Raw genomic sequence first — 20681 nt, 5'->3', positions numbered from 1 at the left:
GTGTTGCTTATAACAATAGAAGGCTGAAGTTCAGCCAGAAGTGTGATTATGTTAACTGTGTACCTAACTTATCCCCTGTGAGGTAGGTGGGAACAGAAGCAGAGTTTAAATTACTTGTCCAAGGCTACAGAATGACTCAGGATCAGGACCACCAATCCATGCTCATTCCAGGTCGTTCTTCCAGGTCATGCTGCTTTCTGAGGAAGTACCTGGTGTAGTCGCAGTCTCTATGTTCTTAGGACCCTAAATTACTGCACTTTGCCATGTTCTGGTCTCTTAGAACTCAAACGTAAAACACCTCGGCTAAACAAAGCGCTCACTTTGATTTCCCACAGTGGCAACGAGCAATGACAGTGAGAAAAATCCTACAAGAAATCATAGAGAAGCATCCCAGATTTCACAACATCAGCCCCCTGAAAACCAAGCATGTGGTACACTGGTGTCGATGCTACGGCTACACTCCGCCTGACCCTGAAGCCCTAAGGAACGAGGAAGATTCAATAGAAGATGTGCTGACTCAAATAGACAGCGAGCCAGGTGAGCATTTAAGGGAGGCCAGCTCCAGTGCCCTTTACCGCCAAAAGACGTTGCCTATTAAACACCCCACATCTCTCTCCCACTTTATTCTCCAGTACATTCTTGAAGCTATTTTCACACTGTTGGAATTGCAGAAATTAGAGATCAGAAAGGCCTAATAGTACATCTGCCCCTTCCTCCTACCAAACCAAATTGTTCCTTATTGTTTGTTTTCAATGCTCTGTGCAGCCTAGTTGTTGACATTACAGTAGCATAGAGAGGCCCCAACCAATGTCAGGATTCCATTGGACTAGACACTGTACCAGCACGGGTGAAAGACAACCCCTGCCCTGAGGAGTTTACGGTCTAAGACAAAGAGCGGGGGAATGCTGGGGTTTCCGTTGCTGCCTTGTGCATAGTATTGCGCAGCTGAACACATTTCACTGTCAGGAATCTTCTCCCTACAACTTTCCCCTTTCTCCCTACAATCTTCTCCCTACAGAATTTCCCCTTTCTGAATTTCATTCCACTCTTTTTCCCGTGCTGCTCCTTTGTATCGCTTTCAAATAATCCGTCTCAAAACCAGATCCCTCTCCTAAAGCGGAATTCCTCCCCGTTCTGATCTTACAGTGATGTTATTGATCTATGAAAAGACTTGCGCCCCTGGCAGTGCATCGTGCTGGATCGGGTATGCCTGGCTCAGTGCAGCTGAGACCTCTGGCCTCCTGCATGATCAGGCACGTTACAGGAGTGATTGAAATAAAGGGAGTGGAGACTGAAGGGTCTTAAGATTGATTTTTGCTTTCTGATCACTTCCTGTTGACCATTATGATTCTGAGACAGTAGTCTGAGGACATTAGACCTTACTGGTTCTGCCTTCCAGAGTGAAGCATGCTTTCCCAACATGGAGTGAGTGAGAGACAGTTAAAGTGGGCCAGGGAAGAAGAGGCAGTCCAAAAATCAGTGAAACAGTAGTCAGTTATTTGACATTAAGAGCAAGGACGCAACCAATGGTGTCAAGACTAATAGTGAAATTGAGTGTTAATAAATCTTTATAGTCTTCTTCCCCAGCAGACTGCAAATGTGCATATAGAGCCAGCTCTCTTGGTTTAAAGAAACTCCATGGAGGGGTTTAATTTGCCTAATTAGACTGTGTGTCTTTGAAAGGAGATTTGTTCAGAGCATGGGAAGCTGTTCTGCTGCTGGAAAATAAACTCAGGGTGAGAACATGAAATTGGCCTAACTCATGGGAGGCTTGGGGGAGAGGCACTGCTTACACCTACACAGAAATGAGCCTTCCACCTCTCTGCCACCAGGCCATCCATAACCACAAGGTGGCTCCCTAGTGGGACTTAACTGCTTTTATTTTACACCACAAATGCTACTTGTGAAGATAAAATATCAGCTGTTATGGGCACGGGTAACTGCACATCTGTCCTTTTTCTGGACTCTGAACGCAGCCCCTCCGGTGTCAGGCCTCAGGCCTTTACCTCTCTAGCGTGGAATTCTGCAGTTCTCCCACTCTCAGCCCTGGAGTACAGTACTCTGTGTAACAGCTGTGCTTGCCTGGCAGGTCCAACTGGGATCAGACACCATAGTTCTTCCCTTTGGGAGTCTGTGACCAGTGGTATATTGTGACCAGGACAGCCTTCTCAAAACCAGCGAATTATTTTAACGGTAGGACAAAGCATTAGAGAGAGGGTGTTCAGAGTCCACATGTATCTATCTTACCTCACAGCTTACCATCCCCTGATAGTAGCTTGGGCAGGCCTAACTTCTTCAGACACCCCCACAGAGCCTGCATGTCAGTCTGATCCCCCGGAACAACTCCCTAGCACCTGCCTCTTCTCTTGAGAGTGAGTCCCTTTTAATCCAGCCAGAGTTCCTTTGCGCTTGTCAGCTCCAGGCTTTGGTCGTGTTTGTCAAAACCAGTTTGGTAGGCTCAGCAGGAGGTCGAGACAGACTCCTTGGAGTAGGGGTAGTCAATTGGCAAACCATGGGCCAAATCTGGACCAACAGATGCTTTAGAACAGACTGCAAAATCTTTTTATTTACTTACTCTTACTTTCATTATTATTGTGGTATGAAAAATGTTTCTGTAGAGTCTGGACCTTGACAATACCTAGACCAAGAAATTTGGATCTTGACAAAAAATAATTTGACTATGCCTACCTCAGAGACTGGCTCTGCCATTGTCCTGTAACAAACAATCCTCAAGCGTTATCGGCGGGGAGGGGTGGTTATCTTGAGCAATTCTTCTGCCCATCCTGCTTGTTTTTCCTTACAGCCTGCTGTTCAGCTAAACCAACATATTCATACAGTAAACATCCCAATAACCAGGTCAGCGTACAGTATTCATCATTTACTACAGAGTAGCTCCATGGCAGTCACAGAATTTAACCACCACTGCCCATCTTAGTCACGTAAATACTTGTGCTGTGACTCCTGTCTTCGCTCATCAGTAAGGATGCGTGTCTGTCACAGAGGTCACGGCCTCTGAGAAGATCAGGCAGCCCCAGGACCAGCCACACCAGCTGCTGCTGGGACAGTTTGGGTGTGGGAGGGGGCTCAGGGCTGGGGCAAGGGATTGGGGTGCGGGGTGGTGTCTACCTCGGGGGGGAAAAGGGGGGCTCCCTGGGAGCAGCCAGTATGTCCCTGCTCTTAGGTGAAGGGGCCAGGGGGTTCTCTGCACTGCCCTACCCAGAGGCACTATCCCCGCAGTTCCCACTGGCTGCAGTTCCTGGCCAATGGGAGCTGCAGAGCCAGAGCTCGTGGCGGGGGCAGTACCCGGTGCCCACCTGGCCTTCCCTCCCACTAGGAGCTGCTGGGCCACATGGAGCTGGGTAGGGAGTTTGCCAGCCCCGCCAACGTCCCCCCCAGCACTAGCGAGGGTTCCAGGCCACTATCCCCAGCACCCATGCCCCCCTCCCCCTCTCGGCCCAAGTTTTAGTAAGGAGTATATAGTACAAATCATGGACAGGTCACAGGCCGTGAGTTTTTATTTACTGCTCATGACCTGTCCGTGTCTTTTACTAAAAATACTTGTGACTAAAACTTAGCCCTACTCATCAGTAACGTTCATAGAGCTAATAAAAGAGCATGATTGTACTTTTCTATTCCTCACTCTGAAGCAAGTCATAGTTCAGCCAGTTTTGGCATCCACAGTTTGATGTTGTTTTGTAAAATTTGTGCTTGTGGAAATAAATGTGTTTGTGCTTGAGCTGGAAAATGGGGTGGTTCTTCGAGTGCTTGCTCCTATCGATTCCAATTAGGTGTGTGCACGGCTGTTGGAGAATTTTTACCCTAGCAACACCTGGTGGGTCGGCTATGGAGCGTCTTCATGGTGTTTGATGTATACCCCAGCCGACCCAGTGCCGCCTCAGTTCCTTCTTACCGCCCATGATGATCGTTGGAACTGTGGAGCTTGGCTTTGCTGCTCTCCAATCTCCCTAGCATATTCCTCATAGTTTAATAGTTAATACTTATAGTGGTAGTTATCGTGTTAATAGTTATAGTTCTTAGTGTTAGTGGGGTTGGAGGGGTTTTTCCCTCTTTCCCGTTTTTCTCTTGGACTCATGCCCAAGGCGCTGGGCTTTAAGCCCTGCGGTTCCTGCTCTAAACCCATGCCAACGGGCGTCCCCCATGACTCTTGCCAGAAGTGTCTGGGGGAATCTCATGAAGCTGAGAAGTGCAGGATCTGTAAAGGGTTTCGTCCCCAGACTAAGAAGGAGCGGGACTTTCGTTCTAAGACAGCTCCTCATGGAGGCAGCTCTTAGCCCTCAGCCTCCAGCGGCACGTCAAGATCCAGCACCGAGCGCCTCAGTGCGCAGCTCCCCGGCAGCAGTGGTAGGAATGGCACTGCAGTTGGACTCTGATAGAGACCCATGGCACCAACGTTCCCCGGCACCACAGCCGACATCATCTGTGCAGCACCGCTCGCACTCTTCTGGCCAGAAGCGGCACCGGAAACCGGAAAAGGCTGGCCCACCTCAGCAAGCTCCAGCCTCCCTGGAATTACGGACTCGCATCCCGTAGCAGAGCGCCCAGGGGCACAACTTGTGGCTTCAGCACCATTGACTCCGACCCTAAGGGCAGAGCCATTGAGTCTGGTGCAACTGGACTCCCCGACTCGCAGCGTGGTTGCGGTCCAGTTGCCATCTACTCCATATACCTTCACGGCTGCAAGGGATCTGATTGCCATGACAGTGTCGGCATCCCCTCAGTAGACCAAGACACCAGCACCAGTTCATGTGGCACCATCCCGGGGCAAACTGGCACTTACCCACCTGCTGGCACCGTCGGTCGAGCCACGGCACCAATCCCATTCTCGGAACCGTTCCCACTCCCAACACAGTTCGCAGTCTCAGCACCACTCTCCATCGCGGTGCCGGTCATACTTGCAGCACCACTCTGACTCCCAGCATCGGTCTCGGCACCACTCCAGTCGCCGTCGAGTAGATCCCGGACCCGACACTGCTCTCAACGCCAGTCATTGTCACGGCCTAGATCCAGGTCTCGGCACCACTCCCCAGCATGGCAACACCGCTCTCCATCGTCTCGTCGATGGGACTCAGCGCAGACCCACTCAGCACCACTGTGGCCATTGCATTCCACCTCTTATTCATCAGGGTCGGAGGCAGGGTCGCGCTTCTCAGACTGTCGCCATTTGGAACTCGGCCTCCTCGACTCAGGGGCTGGACGTTGGCAGGCGCAGGAGGAAGGTCCCGCTCAAGGGTCCACTCAGTGGCCATTTTGGACCCCAAGGTGATTCATCTGCGGCTTCTCGTTCAGCCCTGTCTGAGCCGTGAGTACCAGAGGCTACCATGGAGACCGTGGTGTCTTCCCTCCTGGCTTCAGGCCCTCCTCCAACTCCAATTCCTGGTACGGGTACCAAGATCGCTGGCACGGGGCTCTGCAAGAGGCCCCAGATGATCCTCTTCCTCCCGTGGCCGCCACCTCATCCTCATCCAATGAGGTGGTGGCTGGCACTGCAGTATAGGGTCCCCCTCCAATAGACCTCCATGCCCACCAGGACCTCTTGCACAGGGTGGCGCAGAATGTGAACCTTCAAGCAGAGGAGGTGATAGAAGTGGAGGACCCTGTGATCGATATTTCGTTGCCGAGGCTCCATCTAGGATGGCCCTACCCCTTATTCAGACCACCTCCAGAACAATCTGGCAAATGCTCCCATCCATTCCTCGACTGCTAAGGGAGTGGAATGGAAATACTTTGTCCCCTGTAAGTGGTATGACTGTCTCTATATGCATCCACAGCCCTGTCCACTGGTCATGGCCTCAGTGAACAAAAAGGAGCAGCATGGTCAGCAAGCCCTGGCACCGAAGTCAAAAGAGGCCAAGCACCTTGATCTGTTTGGGTGCAGGGTTTATTCCTCGGGGGGGACTTCAGCTCAGGAGTGCTAACCAGTAGGCCAATACAATGTTAACTCTTGGAACTCCGTGCTGAAGTGCAAGGAGTTAGTACCTCCGGAGTCCAGAGAGGAGTTTGGGGCTTTGGCAGAAGAGAGCAAAACGGTGGCACAGACCTCATTGCAGGCCTCGTTGGACGCCGCGGACTCTGCTGCTTATCTTCACGAATCGCAGTGAGGCATATCTCTTAGCTGCAAGCTTCCGGCTTGCCACCTGAGCTTCAGCAAACATTGCAGGACCTCCCCTTTGATGGAGAGGGTCTGTTTTTGGACAAGACCAATTCAAGGCTGCAAAGCCTTAAAGACTGAAGTGCTATAATGAGGTCACTGGGCATGCACACACCAGCTACCCAGCGGAAGCCCTTTAAACCTCAGCAGCCTGCGCAATGCTCCTATCCCCCTCTTCAGCCGAGGCAGGATTTTTATAGGAGACGGGGGCGTAATGGCAGGAGGAAACCCTCCAACCACCAGTCCGGGCAGGGCCAGGGCCCGTCCACGCCCTCAACAGGTTCTACACCGACCTTTTGAAGGGACACCCGAGGACGATGTACTGGACCTCGTTCAGGATCCCACCCCACCTTTCTTGAATCGTTTATCCCGTTTCCACCGCTTGGTCCCTCATAACCACGGACCGTTGGGTCCTTCGCATGGTGGAAAGGGGATACTCTCTCCAATTTTTTTCCCTCCCTCCCCGTCCCTCTTCAGGGACCCCTCTCACGAGCAACTCCTTATTCAGGAAGTTCAGATGCTCCTCACCATGGGGGCGATTGAGGAGGTTCTGAGGGAGCTAAGCGGCAGGGGATTTTATTCCCGTTACTTCCTAATCCACAAGGCAAAAGGAGGGCTTCGGCCCATCCTGGATCTATACGGATTCAACAAGTTCATGGTAAAGTTGAAGTTCCGCATGGTCTCCTTGGGCACCATCATACCTTTCCTGGAGACTGGTACGCTGCCCTGGACATGTAGGACGCATATTTCCACATAGCAATTCTTCCAGCGCACAGATGCTTCTTCCACTTTGTGGTCAACCACAAACATTATCAGTTCACGGCCCATCCCTTCGGTCCCTCCACGGCCCCCCGAGTGTTTACCAAATGTATGGTGGTCGTGGTGGCCTTCCCGCACAAGGGTCCACAGGTGCAGGTATACCCTTACCTCAACAACTGGCTTATCAGTGGGCACACCAGAGAACAGGTGCACTCCCACCTCCACTTGGTTACGGATATGTTTCGTTGGTTAGGCCTCCTTCTCAAAGTCACAAAATCGACAGTAGAACCGACCCAGAGAATAAAATTCATCCGGGCGGTTCTTGACTCCGTGCAGGCACAAGCCCTCCTGCAGGATGCTCGTTTCCAGTCCATTGTGGCCCTTATCCAGAGCCTTTAGAGCGTCCCAAACTAGTTAGCAAGAAGTTGCTTGAGTCTTCCTGGCCACATGGCTTCTTGCACATACATGACCAGGCACGCCAGACTTCAACTTTGCCCACTACAGGCCTGGCTGGCATCGCTCAGGTCGGGACAGCCTGAACTTGGTGGTCATTGTCCCGGAGCAGGTCCTGACCTCCCTCCGCTGGTGGCTAGATCCCCAGGCGGTATGCGAAGAAGTCCCTTTTCACAGCCCCAGCCCTCCTTGTCCCTCATCACGGATGAGTCAGCCCTTGGAAGGGGCGCCCACCTCAGGGACATGAAGACACGGGGACTGTGGCCCCCGTCCTCACTCTCTCATCACATCAACGTCCTGGAGCTGATGGCGGTGCGGCTTGCCTGTCAAACTTTCCAGGAGCATCTGCAGGGTCAGTGTGTGGCGGTCCTCACAGACAACATCACGGCCATGTTCTATTATCAACAAGCAAGAGGGGGGCCCGTTCCTCCCCCCTCTGTCAGGAGGCTGTTCAACTGTGGGAATTCTGTATAGCCCACTCCATTCATGGCATCCTTTCTACCCGGGGTCCAGAACACGCTGGCGGACCACCTCAGCAGGTCCTTCCACTCCCACAAGTGGTCCCTTCAACCAGATGTCATCCACCCCATCTTCCGAAGGTGGGAGTTTCCCCAAGTCAGCCTGTTAACCTCCTACAGCAATTGGAAATGCCAGCTTTCTGCTCCCTCCAGGACCACTCCCCGGGCGCGCTCACAGACACCTCCTGCTCCCCTGGACAAGTAGTCTATTTTACGCCTTTCCCCCATTCCCCCTTGTGCACAGGGTCTTGCACAAAGTGAACAGAGACAGGGTGCGAGTGATTCTGGTGGCTCCGGCATGGCCCAGGCAGCACTGGTACACGATGCTGTTGGAGCTGTCTGTGGATGCCCCAGTCCCATTGCCTCTTCTTCCAGACCTCCTCATTCAGGATCACAGTCGCCTCTGTCATCCCAACTCGCGATCGCTCCATTTCACAGCATAGATGCTGCATGGCTGAACCCTTCAGAACTTCTCTGCTCGGAATCTATGCAGCAGGTATTGAGGGGCAGTAGAAAGCCCTCCACTCGAGCCACATCTACGGCTAAGTGAAAGAGGTTTTCACTCTGGTGCACTCAGTGCATCACGTCCCCCCTCCAGGTGTCCGTGCCTCTCATTTTGGAGTATCTCCTGGACCTAATGCAGCAGGGCCTGGCAGCATCCTCAGTCAGAGTTCACCTGGCGGCTATCTCAGCTTTTCACCCAGGTGTGAATGGTCACTCTCTTTGCCAATCCCATGGTTGGCAGGTTCCTCAAAGGCCTGGACCGTCTCTTCCAACAAATTCAACATCCAGTCCCCACATGGGACCTTACCCTGTTCCTCTCCAACCTTATGGGACCCCCATTCAAACCACTGGCCACCTGCTCTCTTCTCTACCTCTCCTGGAAAACAGCTTTCCTGGTCGCTATCACGTTGGGGCTGGTGTTTCCAAGCTGAGAGCCCTTACCTCTGAACCACTTTATACGATCTTCCATAAAGATAAGGTGCAGCTTTGGCTTCCCCTGGCCTTTCTTCCCAAGGTTGTATTGGCCTTACTTATCCGCCAGGACATTTTTCTTCCAGTTTTTTATCTAAAACCACACACCAGTTGCCAGGAACAGTGGCTGCATTCCCTCAATGTCCGTAGGGCCCTTGCTTTCTACAATGAGCATACGAAGCCGTTCAGGAAGATGATCCAGCTCTTCGTTGCGGTGACGGACTGGATGAAAGGCTTCCCGGTCTCCTCTCAGCAAATCTCTTCGTGGATCACGTCCTGCATCTGCACTTGCTACGATATGGCCAGTGTACCGACCCCGCCCCTCACTGCTCACTCCATCAAGGGCCCAGGCTTCGGTGGTGGCATTCCTGGCCCAAGTGTTGATCCATGAGATCTGCAAAACCGTGACTCGGTCACGTGTTCTCGGTACACACTTTTGCTTTGCATTATGCCATCGACCAGCATGCCAAAGACAATGCAGCGTTTGTTAGAGCGGTCCTACAATCCACACTGCTTCACTCCAACCCCACCACCTAGGTAAGGTTTGGGAGTCACCTAATTGGTATCGATATGAGCAAGCACTGTAAGAAGAAAAAACGGTTACTCACCTTTGTAACTGTTGTTCTTCGAGATGTGTTGCTCATATCCATTCCAAACTCACCCCCCTTCTCTTCTGTCGGAGTAGCCAGCAAGAAGGAACTGAGGAGGCGCTGGGTCGGCTGGGGTATATATCAAGCGCCATGAAGGCACCACTCCAGGGGGCTCCACAGCCTATCCACCAGGTATTGCTTGGGTAAAAATTCTCCGACAGCCATGCAGTCGGCGCGCACACACCTAATTTGAATGGATATGAGCAACACATCTTGAAGAACAACAGTTACAAAGGTGAATAACCATTTTTTTTTTCTTAGCACAATCCTATGATGGGGCTTTTTTTTGGCAGTTCCACGTGTCATTATGAATTGAGTTCTGTTTGGATTTCTCAGTGCTTTCAGAAAACTTGTACATTCTGCAGTTAACATAATGACAAGTTTGTGATGCTTCTGCGGGTTTATTGGAAGTGTCAGGCTTTTAAGAGGTAGAAGGGCAGTGGGATTAAAGAATGGAATGAAGATACGGATTTTCCCAAAGAGAGAGAGGCAGCTGTGGAACAGTACATGACTTCCAATCTCTCCAACAAAAATCAAAATAGCAGTTGTGAGCAGTGTCGATAGGGCTGGAAAGCATCTGAGTAGAAAAGGAAAGGTCAAAAATTCATGCAACCTTTTCAGTTACTAATGACTGGCTGTGAGGGGGAATAATACATGCAGGAAGGAGACTGGATAGTTCAGAGGAATGGTAATGAGAGGGTGCAGAAATGATTGTCATCTTTTGGCAGGGCTATCGTTTGATTCTCATACAGAGAAAATAGAGCTATGCACATTTACACCAATTGAGAATCTGCCCCTCTGTTTCTTTTTTTAATTAGATCATTACATTTAGCAACATGATTAGTATTCAGAGCTGTGTGGCATTTCTATTTCTCAAAGTGGTGAGGGGAGTATCCACTAGTTTATCAGACTTTTCTACAAAAGAACTGCTGGAAGACTTCTAGTAAATCCACATTAGTCTGGTAATGTTTGAAGTGCAACCTCTTTAAGTGGCATGATTAGCAGGAACTGGTGAGTGAAAACACTTTGTACTGTAAACTTGCACTTGATGTCATTAAAGAGAAGAATCTCAGGTAGTATTTGTTCTTTCTTCAGCCTTGTGTTCATAAGCATGGAGTACCAACATGTGCCCTTTAATTACCTGAATTTCTCACTAGACCTTGGGCCAGGTATCCATTTTTAAGTGCTTTTCCCATCATGTCTTAAGTAAGACTGAATGCTTCTCTTTTAGAGTGCCCATCTTCTTACACCAGTGGCGAAGAACTCTGCCAAAAACTGGAGGAGCTGCAGCAGTTTATGAAACAAGAACCAGAGAATGATGAGGAAGTGGATATCCTCAGCTTTACTGAGCCACTGAAAATAAACATTAAGAAGGAACAGGAAGAGAAACAAGAGGAGATGAAATTCTACTTGGCCTCCCTGCCTGCGTCAGAGTTTGTGAGGGACATGGCACAGAAGGTATTGAAACATGATTCACAAAGCTAATGAACTGCTACTGAGCTAGTAATTACTTTATATTTATAATAGTGTGTTTTGTCCAGATGGATCCTGTGGTGCTTAGTTGATGAAGAGCAAGCAATGTATTTCTTCATAGTAGCGGATTGGGGAGAAAGGGAGATCCTCTGCGTAGCAGCAGGGGAGAGAAGAGAGCTTTTCTCCTTCCAGTCCCATCAGCCAGAGGGGAAGAGGGTAAAACTTTTCCTTCTTGCCAGTATCTGAGCAGAACTCCATATGCAGACCACATGCAAGTCATGGCCAACACAAAAGGCAGGACGTTGTGGGGCTGAAATAAAACTATTTAATACAGATTCAGTCTTCACAACCGGGAGGGGACAGAATGTGAAACTAGTCTAAACCTAGGCTAAATATAGGTACAAATTTAACAAAGGGCTGGGGGGCTTTTGCTCCCCAAATGACCCCAAACCAAAATTGATTTAACTTTTTCTGCATTTTAGATATGTCCACACAGCCATTTGTCTGATCGGGTTTCACCTGCACTGGATATTCAGATCTAAACCCTGAAATTATATTGTACTAAAACTTTACAGTGCTTATTTGTTTTTTCATTGTAACTAGTTATTCCCGAAGCACATTGTTCACTGTCATCTCATCTGTAACAAAACATTATCTGTTGTTGGTTATTTTATTTGATGTAATCTGTCAGATTAAAAATTTTCTCTCTCTCATTTTATAGATAGGGATTTCTTTTCAGCCTGTTGAGCTGCACAAGAACGTTTATGCATCAGTAATAGAAGATATGGTTTTAAAGGTAAGCTATTATCTGACAGCGATTACATGTCTATAATTGTATTAGACCCAGTAATATAGATTAATGATCAGTTCAGAAGACTTGCACAGAATCAAGTGTTCAGTTTGTGTGCGTGCGTGCACGCGTGCATGTGCGTGTGTTTAAAACCTCCTAACTGTAGTCTGCTGGGCTGGAGACAGTACTATGATCTAGAAGCACCTAAACTCTAATCCTCTGATATTTATTCTGACACTGAATCACTCTGTAACCTTGAATATGTCACTTTGAGTTTCCCAATCTGTAAAAAGAAGATACCTACCTACCTACCTACCTACCTACCTACTGTATAGAGATGTTGAGGATTAATTAGTGTTTGAAAGGAGCTAAATATTTTTTCCCCAAGTATTGCTGTACCTTTTTTGACTGCGATGTTAGGCCATCTGGATATTAGGCTGCTGGATACCTGAAATGAGTAGTAGTTCTCCTTCATACAAGGGTGTGATACCAGTATATGTCATTTGCAACTTCGGATAAAGCAAAGAATATACTATTTATCACCAAAGCCCTTTAACAACTTGAAACTGGGAAGACCTAGTGGTATTATTTTTAGGGCTCATACAAATCACTTTTAGGTGGGCTTTACTGGTCTTAGGACAACAGAATCTTTTTCAGGTTGTTGGTACAGTTTATAGTCTATTGGCTGATCAATTTTACAAAAGCTAAATGATTCTGGAGTTTAAAAAAATAAAAACCAAACTTTTGACTGAGCTCCTGCTTATTTATGAAATTGAAGTCAGATAAAAATAATATCCATTGCTTAGTCTTTTTACATGTCATCCCCTAACACTGCCTTTGTCTTAGGCTACTGAACAACTTGTGAATGATATCCTAAGGCAAGCACTGGCTGTTGGGTACCAGACAGCTCCTCACAACAGGTACAGTGACTGATTTCCCTTTTATCATTTTTGCCATTTACACAAAAGTTTTACGTGCTTTAAGAAATGGTTAAAACTTCACATAGTTCAAACTCTGTGAGCAATGAATCCTCAGTGTATAGAATCACAGAAATGTAGACCTGGAAGAGATCTTGGGAAGTCAAGTCCAGCCCCCTCGTTAAGGCAGGACCAGATAAGCCTAGACCATCCCTGATAGGTATTTGTCCAACCTGTTCTTAATGATCTCTAATGATGAGGATTCCACAACCTCCCTTGGAAGCCTTTTCCAGAGCTTAACTATCCTTACAGTTAGGAAGTTGTTTCTAATAGCTAACTTAAATCTCCTTGCTGCAGATTAAGCCCATTACTTCTTGTCCTACTTTCAGTGAACATGGAGAACATTTGATCACTATCCTCTGTATATCAGCCCTTAACATATTTTAATGCTGTCATCAGGTCCAGCCTCAGTCTTCTTTTCGCAAGACTATACCTGACTGTTTTGTTTGTTTGTTAATGTTCTCAAAGGTCAGATTTTCTAAACCCTTTATCATTTTTGTTGCTCTCCTCTAGACTCTTTCCAGTTAGTCCACATCTTTCCTGAAGTGTGGCGCCCAGAATTGGACATACTCCAGCTGAGACCTCATCAGTGCCAGATATAGCAGGACAGTTATCTGCTATGTCTTACATATTACACTCCTGTTAACATACCCCAGAATGATATTCACTTTTTTTTGCAACTGCATCGCACTGTTGACTCGTATTCAATTTGTGATCTACTGTAACTTCCAGATCCTTTTCAGCAGTACAGCTGTCTCGCCAGTTATTCCCCATTTTGTAATTGTGCATTTGGTATTTTCCATCCTAGGCATAGTACTTTGTACTTGCCTTTATTGAATTTTATCTTGTTGATTTCAGACCAATTCTCCAGTTTGTCCAGGTGGTTTTGAATTCTAATCCCATCCTCCAAAGTGCTTGCAACCCCTCCCAGCCTGGTGTCATCCACAAATTATATAAGCGTATTCTCCACTCCATTATCTAATCATTCATGAAAATATTAAATAGTGCCAGACCCATACAGATCCCTGAGGGACCTCACTAGATACGCCTTCCCAATTTGACAGCAAACCATTGATAACTACTCTTTGAGTACAGTCTTTCAATCGGTCATGCACCTGCTTTACAGTAATTTGATCTTGACCACATTTTCCCAGTTTGCTTATGAGAATGTCATGTCAGACTGTGACAAAAGCCTTACTAAAATCAAGATATATTACATCTACCACTTTCCCCCATCCACTAGGCCAGTAACCCTGTCAGAGAAGGAAATTAGGTTGGTTTGGTATGATTTGTTCTGACAAATCCATGCTGGCTGTTCCTTATAACCCTGTTATATTCTAGGTGCTTACAAATTGTTTAATAATTTGTCCCGGTATTTTCCCCGGTATTGAAGATAGGCTGACTGGTCTATAATTCCCCAGATCTTCTTAGTACTTCTCTTTAAAAAGGGGAACAATATTTGCCCTTCTCCGGTCCTTCGGGATCTCACCCATCCTCTAGGAGTTCTTGGAGATCATTGCTAACTGTTCTGAGATTGCTTCGGCTAGTTCCTTCAGTATCCTGGATTAATTTTTTCAGGCCCTGCCAACTTGAATACATCTAAATTATCTAAATATTCTTTAACCTGTTCTTTCCCTATTTTGACTTGTGTTCCTTCTCCTATGCTGTTAATATTAATTGTGTTGAGTAACAGGTCATCATTAAGCTTTTTAGACTGAAATAAAACAGGCATGAAATACCTCATCCTTCTTGATGTCATCACGTATTAGCTCTCCTTCCCCGCTACGTAGAGGACCTATGCTTTCCTTTGTCTTATAGCATGCGTACTTTTGGTCTTTGCAGGATGTTTTGTTACCTTTGTTAAACCATTTATAATTTTATTTTATTATGACCACAAGAATTACTGAACAAAAATCTTCACTCTGTTGCTGGCTTGTGTAAGGGGTCCCACTTCTATTGAAGGCTGTCTTCCTTTAAAGATGACCGGTTCATATGAGGGTGTAAAGTTATTGGTCGCCTGAAAACTAACTTTAAAGTGATCAGCTTAGATTGTAAGTGTGGGCCCAGTATTTTCACCAGAAGAACTTCAGTTTTACAACTGTTTGCATTCCATTCTTATGATTCCTGGGCTGGCAGGGGCTCGAGTTTTCTGTAGAAGCAGCAAATTCATCCTCAGTCAGTCGGGGAGAGAGAATTAGCAAAATGCTGCTTTTCGCCCTTGAGCAATTGAGGGGCAGCAGTGACTGACTCCTAAGTCCTCTCTAGTTCACGTTTGGAAGGATTGCTGCAATGCAAGGATTTACAGATGAAAATTAAGGGGGAGGCAGCTGTCTTAAGGATTCTGGGATGGATGTGGAATATTTGATCCACCCTGATCAAAACAAGTTGACCTACAAATGATCTGCCAGTGGCCTGACAAGACCCCAGTAGCCTACGTAGTAGCATGGGAATCATAGTTCTTACAGTAACTCCTGATCCAAACACTATTCTCCTTTTGTTTAGTTGATTTAACTTCGCCCTATCTTCATAGTGTTCTAGCAGAACTTGAAATTTAAAAAAAAATAAATAAACCCTTAGTGTTGAATATGTGCAAGCAAATGGCTTAATTAAAATACTGCCTGTTCCACAAAACTTATACTTCAGCACTTCCCTTTAATTTTCGTATGCTTATGCCCAAGGAGTATTCCTCCAAATTTTCTGATAGCATACATTTTGTGCTAGGGCATTTTAATACCTTTTCTCTGTAGCTATAACACTATTATCCTTTTTTGGCTTTTTCCCCACATTAGTAGATTTATTGGCCTGGCACTTCAGAGTCAGTTGGCTTTTTGCATACTGTAATAGTTTCTTTGATTTATTCTCTGCAGGATTCCAAGAGAGATCACAGTGATGAATATTCACCAAGCCATCTGCAATATTCCCTTTCTTGATTTCCTCACAAACAAACATATGAGGATATTAAATGAAGAACAGTGAAATAACCTGAAGATGCTGTAGTAACGATGGATTGAAGAGTGAAGTATTTAATGACAATTCCACTGTCTCTGTGGGACGCTGTTATATACATTTTATAATGTTGGGCTACTAGATCGTTACCTCCAATTAAAGATGCACCTTAATGCAACAAAATGATGCTCTGTTCCAAATCAAGTTGTTAGATTGCAGTGTTTACTCAGTCAGTGGATGAGCAAACTTTGTCAGTTTGCATTCAGTTGCTAGCTGAAAAAGACTTGGCAGCGAAATAAGCCTCCTCCAACTGATGACTGGATAGCTTCCTGAGGTGATGCATTTTTAAGATGGAGATGATTCTTTGGCACTTCAGCTCCCTTTGAGGCAATCCACAGACCAGTACAGGTTTTGCTGTGAGCTGGGGGGGCCATTGGAAACCATTTTCCCAAGGTATTGCAAATACATGCAAAGTAATAGACAGTTTTGGAAGCTGGTTTGTTTGGAGGCTGATGTGGTGGTGAGCGATTTTTGAAGATATAGTTGAACACCATGAATATGGCTTCTGTTACACAGCAGGATCAACCATATAGCTAATTGAACGGTAACAAATATTTCCTTCCTTTAGGAGGGACTGAGTGAGCACGTCAGACATCCCAGTGATAGTAGGTTGGGGGCATGGCCAAGATGAATAACGAATGTCAAATTTAAAGAGACTAACTGAGCGTGTGATCTATGTGAGGGGAAAAGTAAAGTGACTTGGATGCGTGGTTCATTTTACAGAGAACTCTGTCAAGATTTCTGAGCTTTGATTGGCGAGATCCTTTGCTTTCCTAGCAAGTATTGACCTTGGGTGCTGGAAGAATCCCAGTTACTGAGCTGGAGAGTAAGCCACTAGCTCTGTAATACTTGTTTAAATCTTTTGAGAACATTGGTCAATGATCAGCACAGATTGTGAGGAACTGACAGCAACAAAGCTTTGGTTTAAACTCTGTATGGCAGAAAGATGCTCAGTAGGATTGGGGAAAACACGGGTACTTTGGACATGGGAGCATCTGATACCATGGTTGTGAGTAGAACCTTTACTTCTGGTCCCACCCCTCACTCACATTAGGTATTGCCATGTTCTCCTTCTTGTGAATGCCACATCTGAAGGGCACACCTGCAGCTTTGTGAATGCTAATTGACGTAAGAAGGTCTAACTGGGAATATAAAAATCTTCCCGGTATGTATTTGGCAATATTGTAAACATGTTGTCACGGTTGAGGGGTCCAAAATTTGACTTATTACTTTACCAGGCTTTCAAAGTTCTTGTCTTTTTGAGGCAGTACCACATAATAGATTGAATGAGGGCCTGGGATCTGGGGACTCCTGAGTTCTGGTCCATCTGGGTCACTAATCTGCTGCTTGGGTTGGAGGAAGTTGTGTCACTGCTCAGTGCCTCAGTTTCCCCATGTTCAAAATTAAGAATCAGGATATCTATCTCATAGGGGTGTTCTGAGGCCTAATTAATATTTGTGCAGCAATTTCAAAAAGTAAAGTATTTTAGAAGTGCTAAATAAGCTTATTTTGTTGGGGAAAAGGTGTATTTCAAAACTAATACTTTAGTGCTTTTTTCACTAGAAAGTTAATAAACTTGATGCCAGGAGCTCGGCAGTTAAACACAACTATGTGCATGCTCCAGGGAGAGTGGTTCAGCTGACAAAAGGTGGTTTCAGGCTTTCAAAGAGCAGTTACAAACCAGAATAAAATTAAATTAGTTTTTAAACTATAGATCCTTGACGCTGTCCTCCTCAGGCCAGAATCGGCCATTGGTGCCCACTGTGAAGAGAACCTTCGTCTGCAGATAGCCCCATTGAAATCAACAGGACTAGAGTCCAGTACTACTCAGTTTGCCCTTAACATTGAAAATGGGACCGATGAGAGGGAATTGGAGTCGGGCTCTGAGATGAAGAGCTTTGATGGCATTGGAGGGGATGTTTTAAACACTCTGGGGCCCAACTGTGGAATTCTCACTTGTGCTGGTGAGCACCCGGCAAGATCAGTTGCATGAGAGCGCGCTCGCTGCCTTAGGAACAGCTGCACAGGCTGGTCCTTGCTCTACAATAGTCTGAAGTACTCTTGCTAGAGCATAGTGGCCGGGCCAGTGCTGAGAGCAGAGAGGAATCAGTTTAATTTAGGAACATCAGGCCCTACCTTAGCTTCCCAAAGTGCTGTTGCGGCCTGGCAGCCTCTTATCCTTGATGTTTTATTTGCAGGCTGTAGAGAAGTCAAGCCTCCGACACCTTTTAGATATTCTTGTACACAATTCCTAAGTGAGGGAAGATGATTTTATGCAGCCTGGGATGGGACTACAGAGCCTATGTGGCAGTTGGCCTTTTGGGCAGCCAGTGCACTGGTATTCTGGAGTGACACATGCACTTCCATCCCTTAGTACTAAATTATTCATTGGTTGCCTGGTTTTCAAAAGTGCTGAGCACCCAGCACCTCCTATGGATTTAGGAGCCCATCTTTGGGCACCTGCCATTCAAAATCGTGGCTCAAGCAGTTGGGGCAAATGATTTTTCTGTAACACTAGAGAACAAAGTGTTCAGCATTTGAGTTCTAAAAACGCCCCTAAACCAAGGCATCTATTCTGTAGTAGTCTGAAGGAGCTACGATTGAGTCTCTTGATTCATTTCTAAGCAAACCCAGGTTAATATAGTTACCCCTAGGAGAATAATCCAACGTGAAATTTGCTAAAAACAAATTATCCATTGAAACCAAAAGCAGCTACCAATAATATTTGTCTAGTCCTCCAAATGTAGGACATTTTTGCAAGAAGGTCTTTGAATTTTCAAGAGCGGTGGGATAGACATTTCTTCCTGAGAAGATAATCTGTTCGGTAAGAATTGAAGGGAAGAAAGTTGTGTGTCACAACAAGGGGGAGGCTGTAAAAATTGGTAAACCAAGTTAAGTGTGGAAGAAATTGGAATATTTCTAAATATTCCCCTATATGCTCTGTGACTTTTTAAAAAGTCTTAATGTCAGTCAAAGATCTCCTTACAAACATTGTCCATATTTGAAATGTTGAGCGTTTAAATCCTCCACATTCTGTATTATAATGTAAAATTGTGTAATATACATAAGTTTACAATAAATTCTTTTATTAGTTGTGATGATGTCTGACTTTCACCTGTCACTCAAATACAGTTTTTCTAAACTTCATTCTGCAGCATACACCATTGCACTGCATGTGTCACATACAACAGGTGCAAAAAGAAACAAACTCCTTTGTGTTTGAAGCAAAACAGGAATTTTATCTTTTGTTGGTTCTGCAGAAAACTTGATAGTTCTTAAACTTGTCCAAAGCAAAAGGTAGTTTTGCCTTTGAGGTTTTTTTATGGTTTATTATGAACGTTTCATTCTTTTGAAAGAGGGAGCCAGGAACTGAGCGCAAAAATTTAAGCTACCCCTGTGGAAGGTTTAAGCTACCCTTCATGTGCCCGTGCAAACAGCAGCAGACTTATTTGTTCTTAGAAATGAGTGAAAGTTGAATGGTAAGGGAAGAAATCAAACTGGCTTTGAGCAGGGTGTTAATTTTCTTGACAGGAACGGTAAAAATTGTCAATCATCATGTAGTTCAGAAGATGAGAGCCTTGTACTGTCTTTCAGAATACTGAAATCCTGATTCTCATTTATAGTAGAGTCCTTAGTGTAAATGAGAATCAGGCCCTGGAAGACTAACCAACAAATGGACAAAATTGTCAGGTTACCAATCTCCCTTATTAGAAATAGAAATAGAAACATACTAGAAATATTTTTGCTAAAGCTTTCCCACATGCTGATTGACATATTTGTAAACATATTTACAGGAAATAAATATTTCAGTTGCAGAAGATAGAAAATGCATTCATGCAGAACACTTACCACGTGTGTCTTTATCACGTTTTTCTAATTTTCTATTACCATCCCTTCCAGTAAAGAAGGTATTTCCCAAATAACAGCCATCTGGATGCAATTGTATGTGATGATCACAGCATGCTGTGAATATCCCAGGTGGCAGGGGCCTGACATCGCTATGGAATCATTACACTGACTTCTAATTGAAGTCTAATTGACTTCTTTACCCCAATCCCTTAAAGTGACTGTGGTGCTTGCAAAAGGTGCTAGATTGCTAGTCCTTGAGAAATAAGTCCTTTGTTTTGGTACAGAACCAGGTACAGCAAGGCACCAGCAGTGAGCATATCCCAGTGTGCCGCCTTCCTGATGTGGAAGGATCACCTCCAAACACGGGCAATTCAGTTCCTCTGGCCATTCAGTTCTTGCCATTTGTGCTGTGAAAGCAAACAAACCTCCTGTTAGACCAATATTTGCACCAAAACCATGAACTGGACTGATCCCATCAACTTACCTGACAGGGATGGCCTATATGGAGAAAATATGAACTGTTAACCCAATATGCCCCATATCCTGTTGCCAGAATGAGAAATTCTCATACAATACACGGGGAAATTAATTAATCTATAAGGAAACTTTTTTACATCAAAGATCATTAAAATGTTACTCAGCTTTTTAGTTGATCAGATCAAGTTACCAGAGTTCCCTCAAACAACTGAACACGCAAGAAAGTCTATTCAAACATGCAGAAGTGCAAATGTTCCTGGCTTCCTGACTAGAACAGTGGAGACGGTGTTGCAAAATGGGTGACAAGCCAGCAGAATGTGGAATGCCTGTGCTTCATTGCACGTCGTGCTTATAGGGCACGGATTATAATAGGTCATAAATATAAAATCTGTTTTTAAGGGATATTATTGTGACTCAAATAAACCACTCTTACAATATGAATCACAGAGAGAAAAGACCATTGCTGGTTTTATAGTTAAAGACTTTATAATATGGATATTGTGGCATAATGTATAACCCCTCTCCTGCATCACTCCTCTCTCTATCTTCTGCTCTCCCCTGCTTCCACCTTGTCCCCCTTACCGT

General features: G+C 45.7%; 1 protein-coding gene across 1 annotated transcript in view; it reads left to right on the top strand.

The window, feature by feature from the left end:
• YEATS2 (YEATS domain containing 2) overlaps positions 1 to 18868 on the top strand; it is a 77328-nt gene extending 58460 nt beyond the window's left edge. The window contains 5 exon segments of the mRNA XM_038416303.2: positions 336 to 537; positions 10756 to 10982; positions 11719 to 11793; positions 12634 to 12707; positions 15632 to 18868. Coding sequence (XP_038272231.1) covers positions 336 to 537; positions 10756 to 10982; positions 11719 to 11793; positions 12634 to 12707; positions 15632 to 15740 — 687 coding nt within the window. The 3' untranslated portion in view covers positions 15741 to 18868.
• Positions 18869 to 20681: the final 1813 nt, after the last annotated feature.

The sequence above is a fragment of the Dermochelys coriacea genome, chromosome 9 (assembly GCF_009764565.3).
Source record: "Dermochelys coriacea isolate rDerCor1 chromosome 9, rDerCor1.pri.v4, whole genome shotgun sequence".
NCBI lineage: Eukaryota > Metazoa > Chordata > Testudines > Dermochelyidae > Dermochelys > Dermochelys coriacea.
The sequence above is the reverse complement of the archived record's forward strand: the minus strand, read 5'-3'. Positions and strand labels throughout refer to the sequence as shown.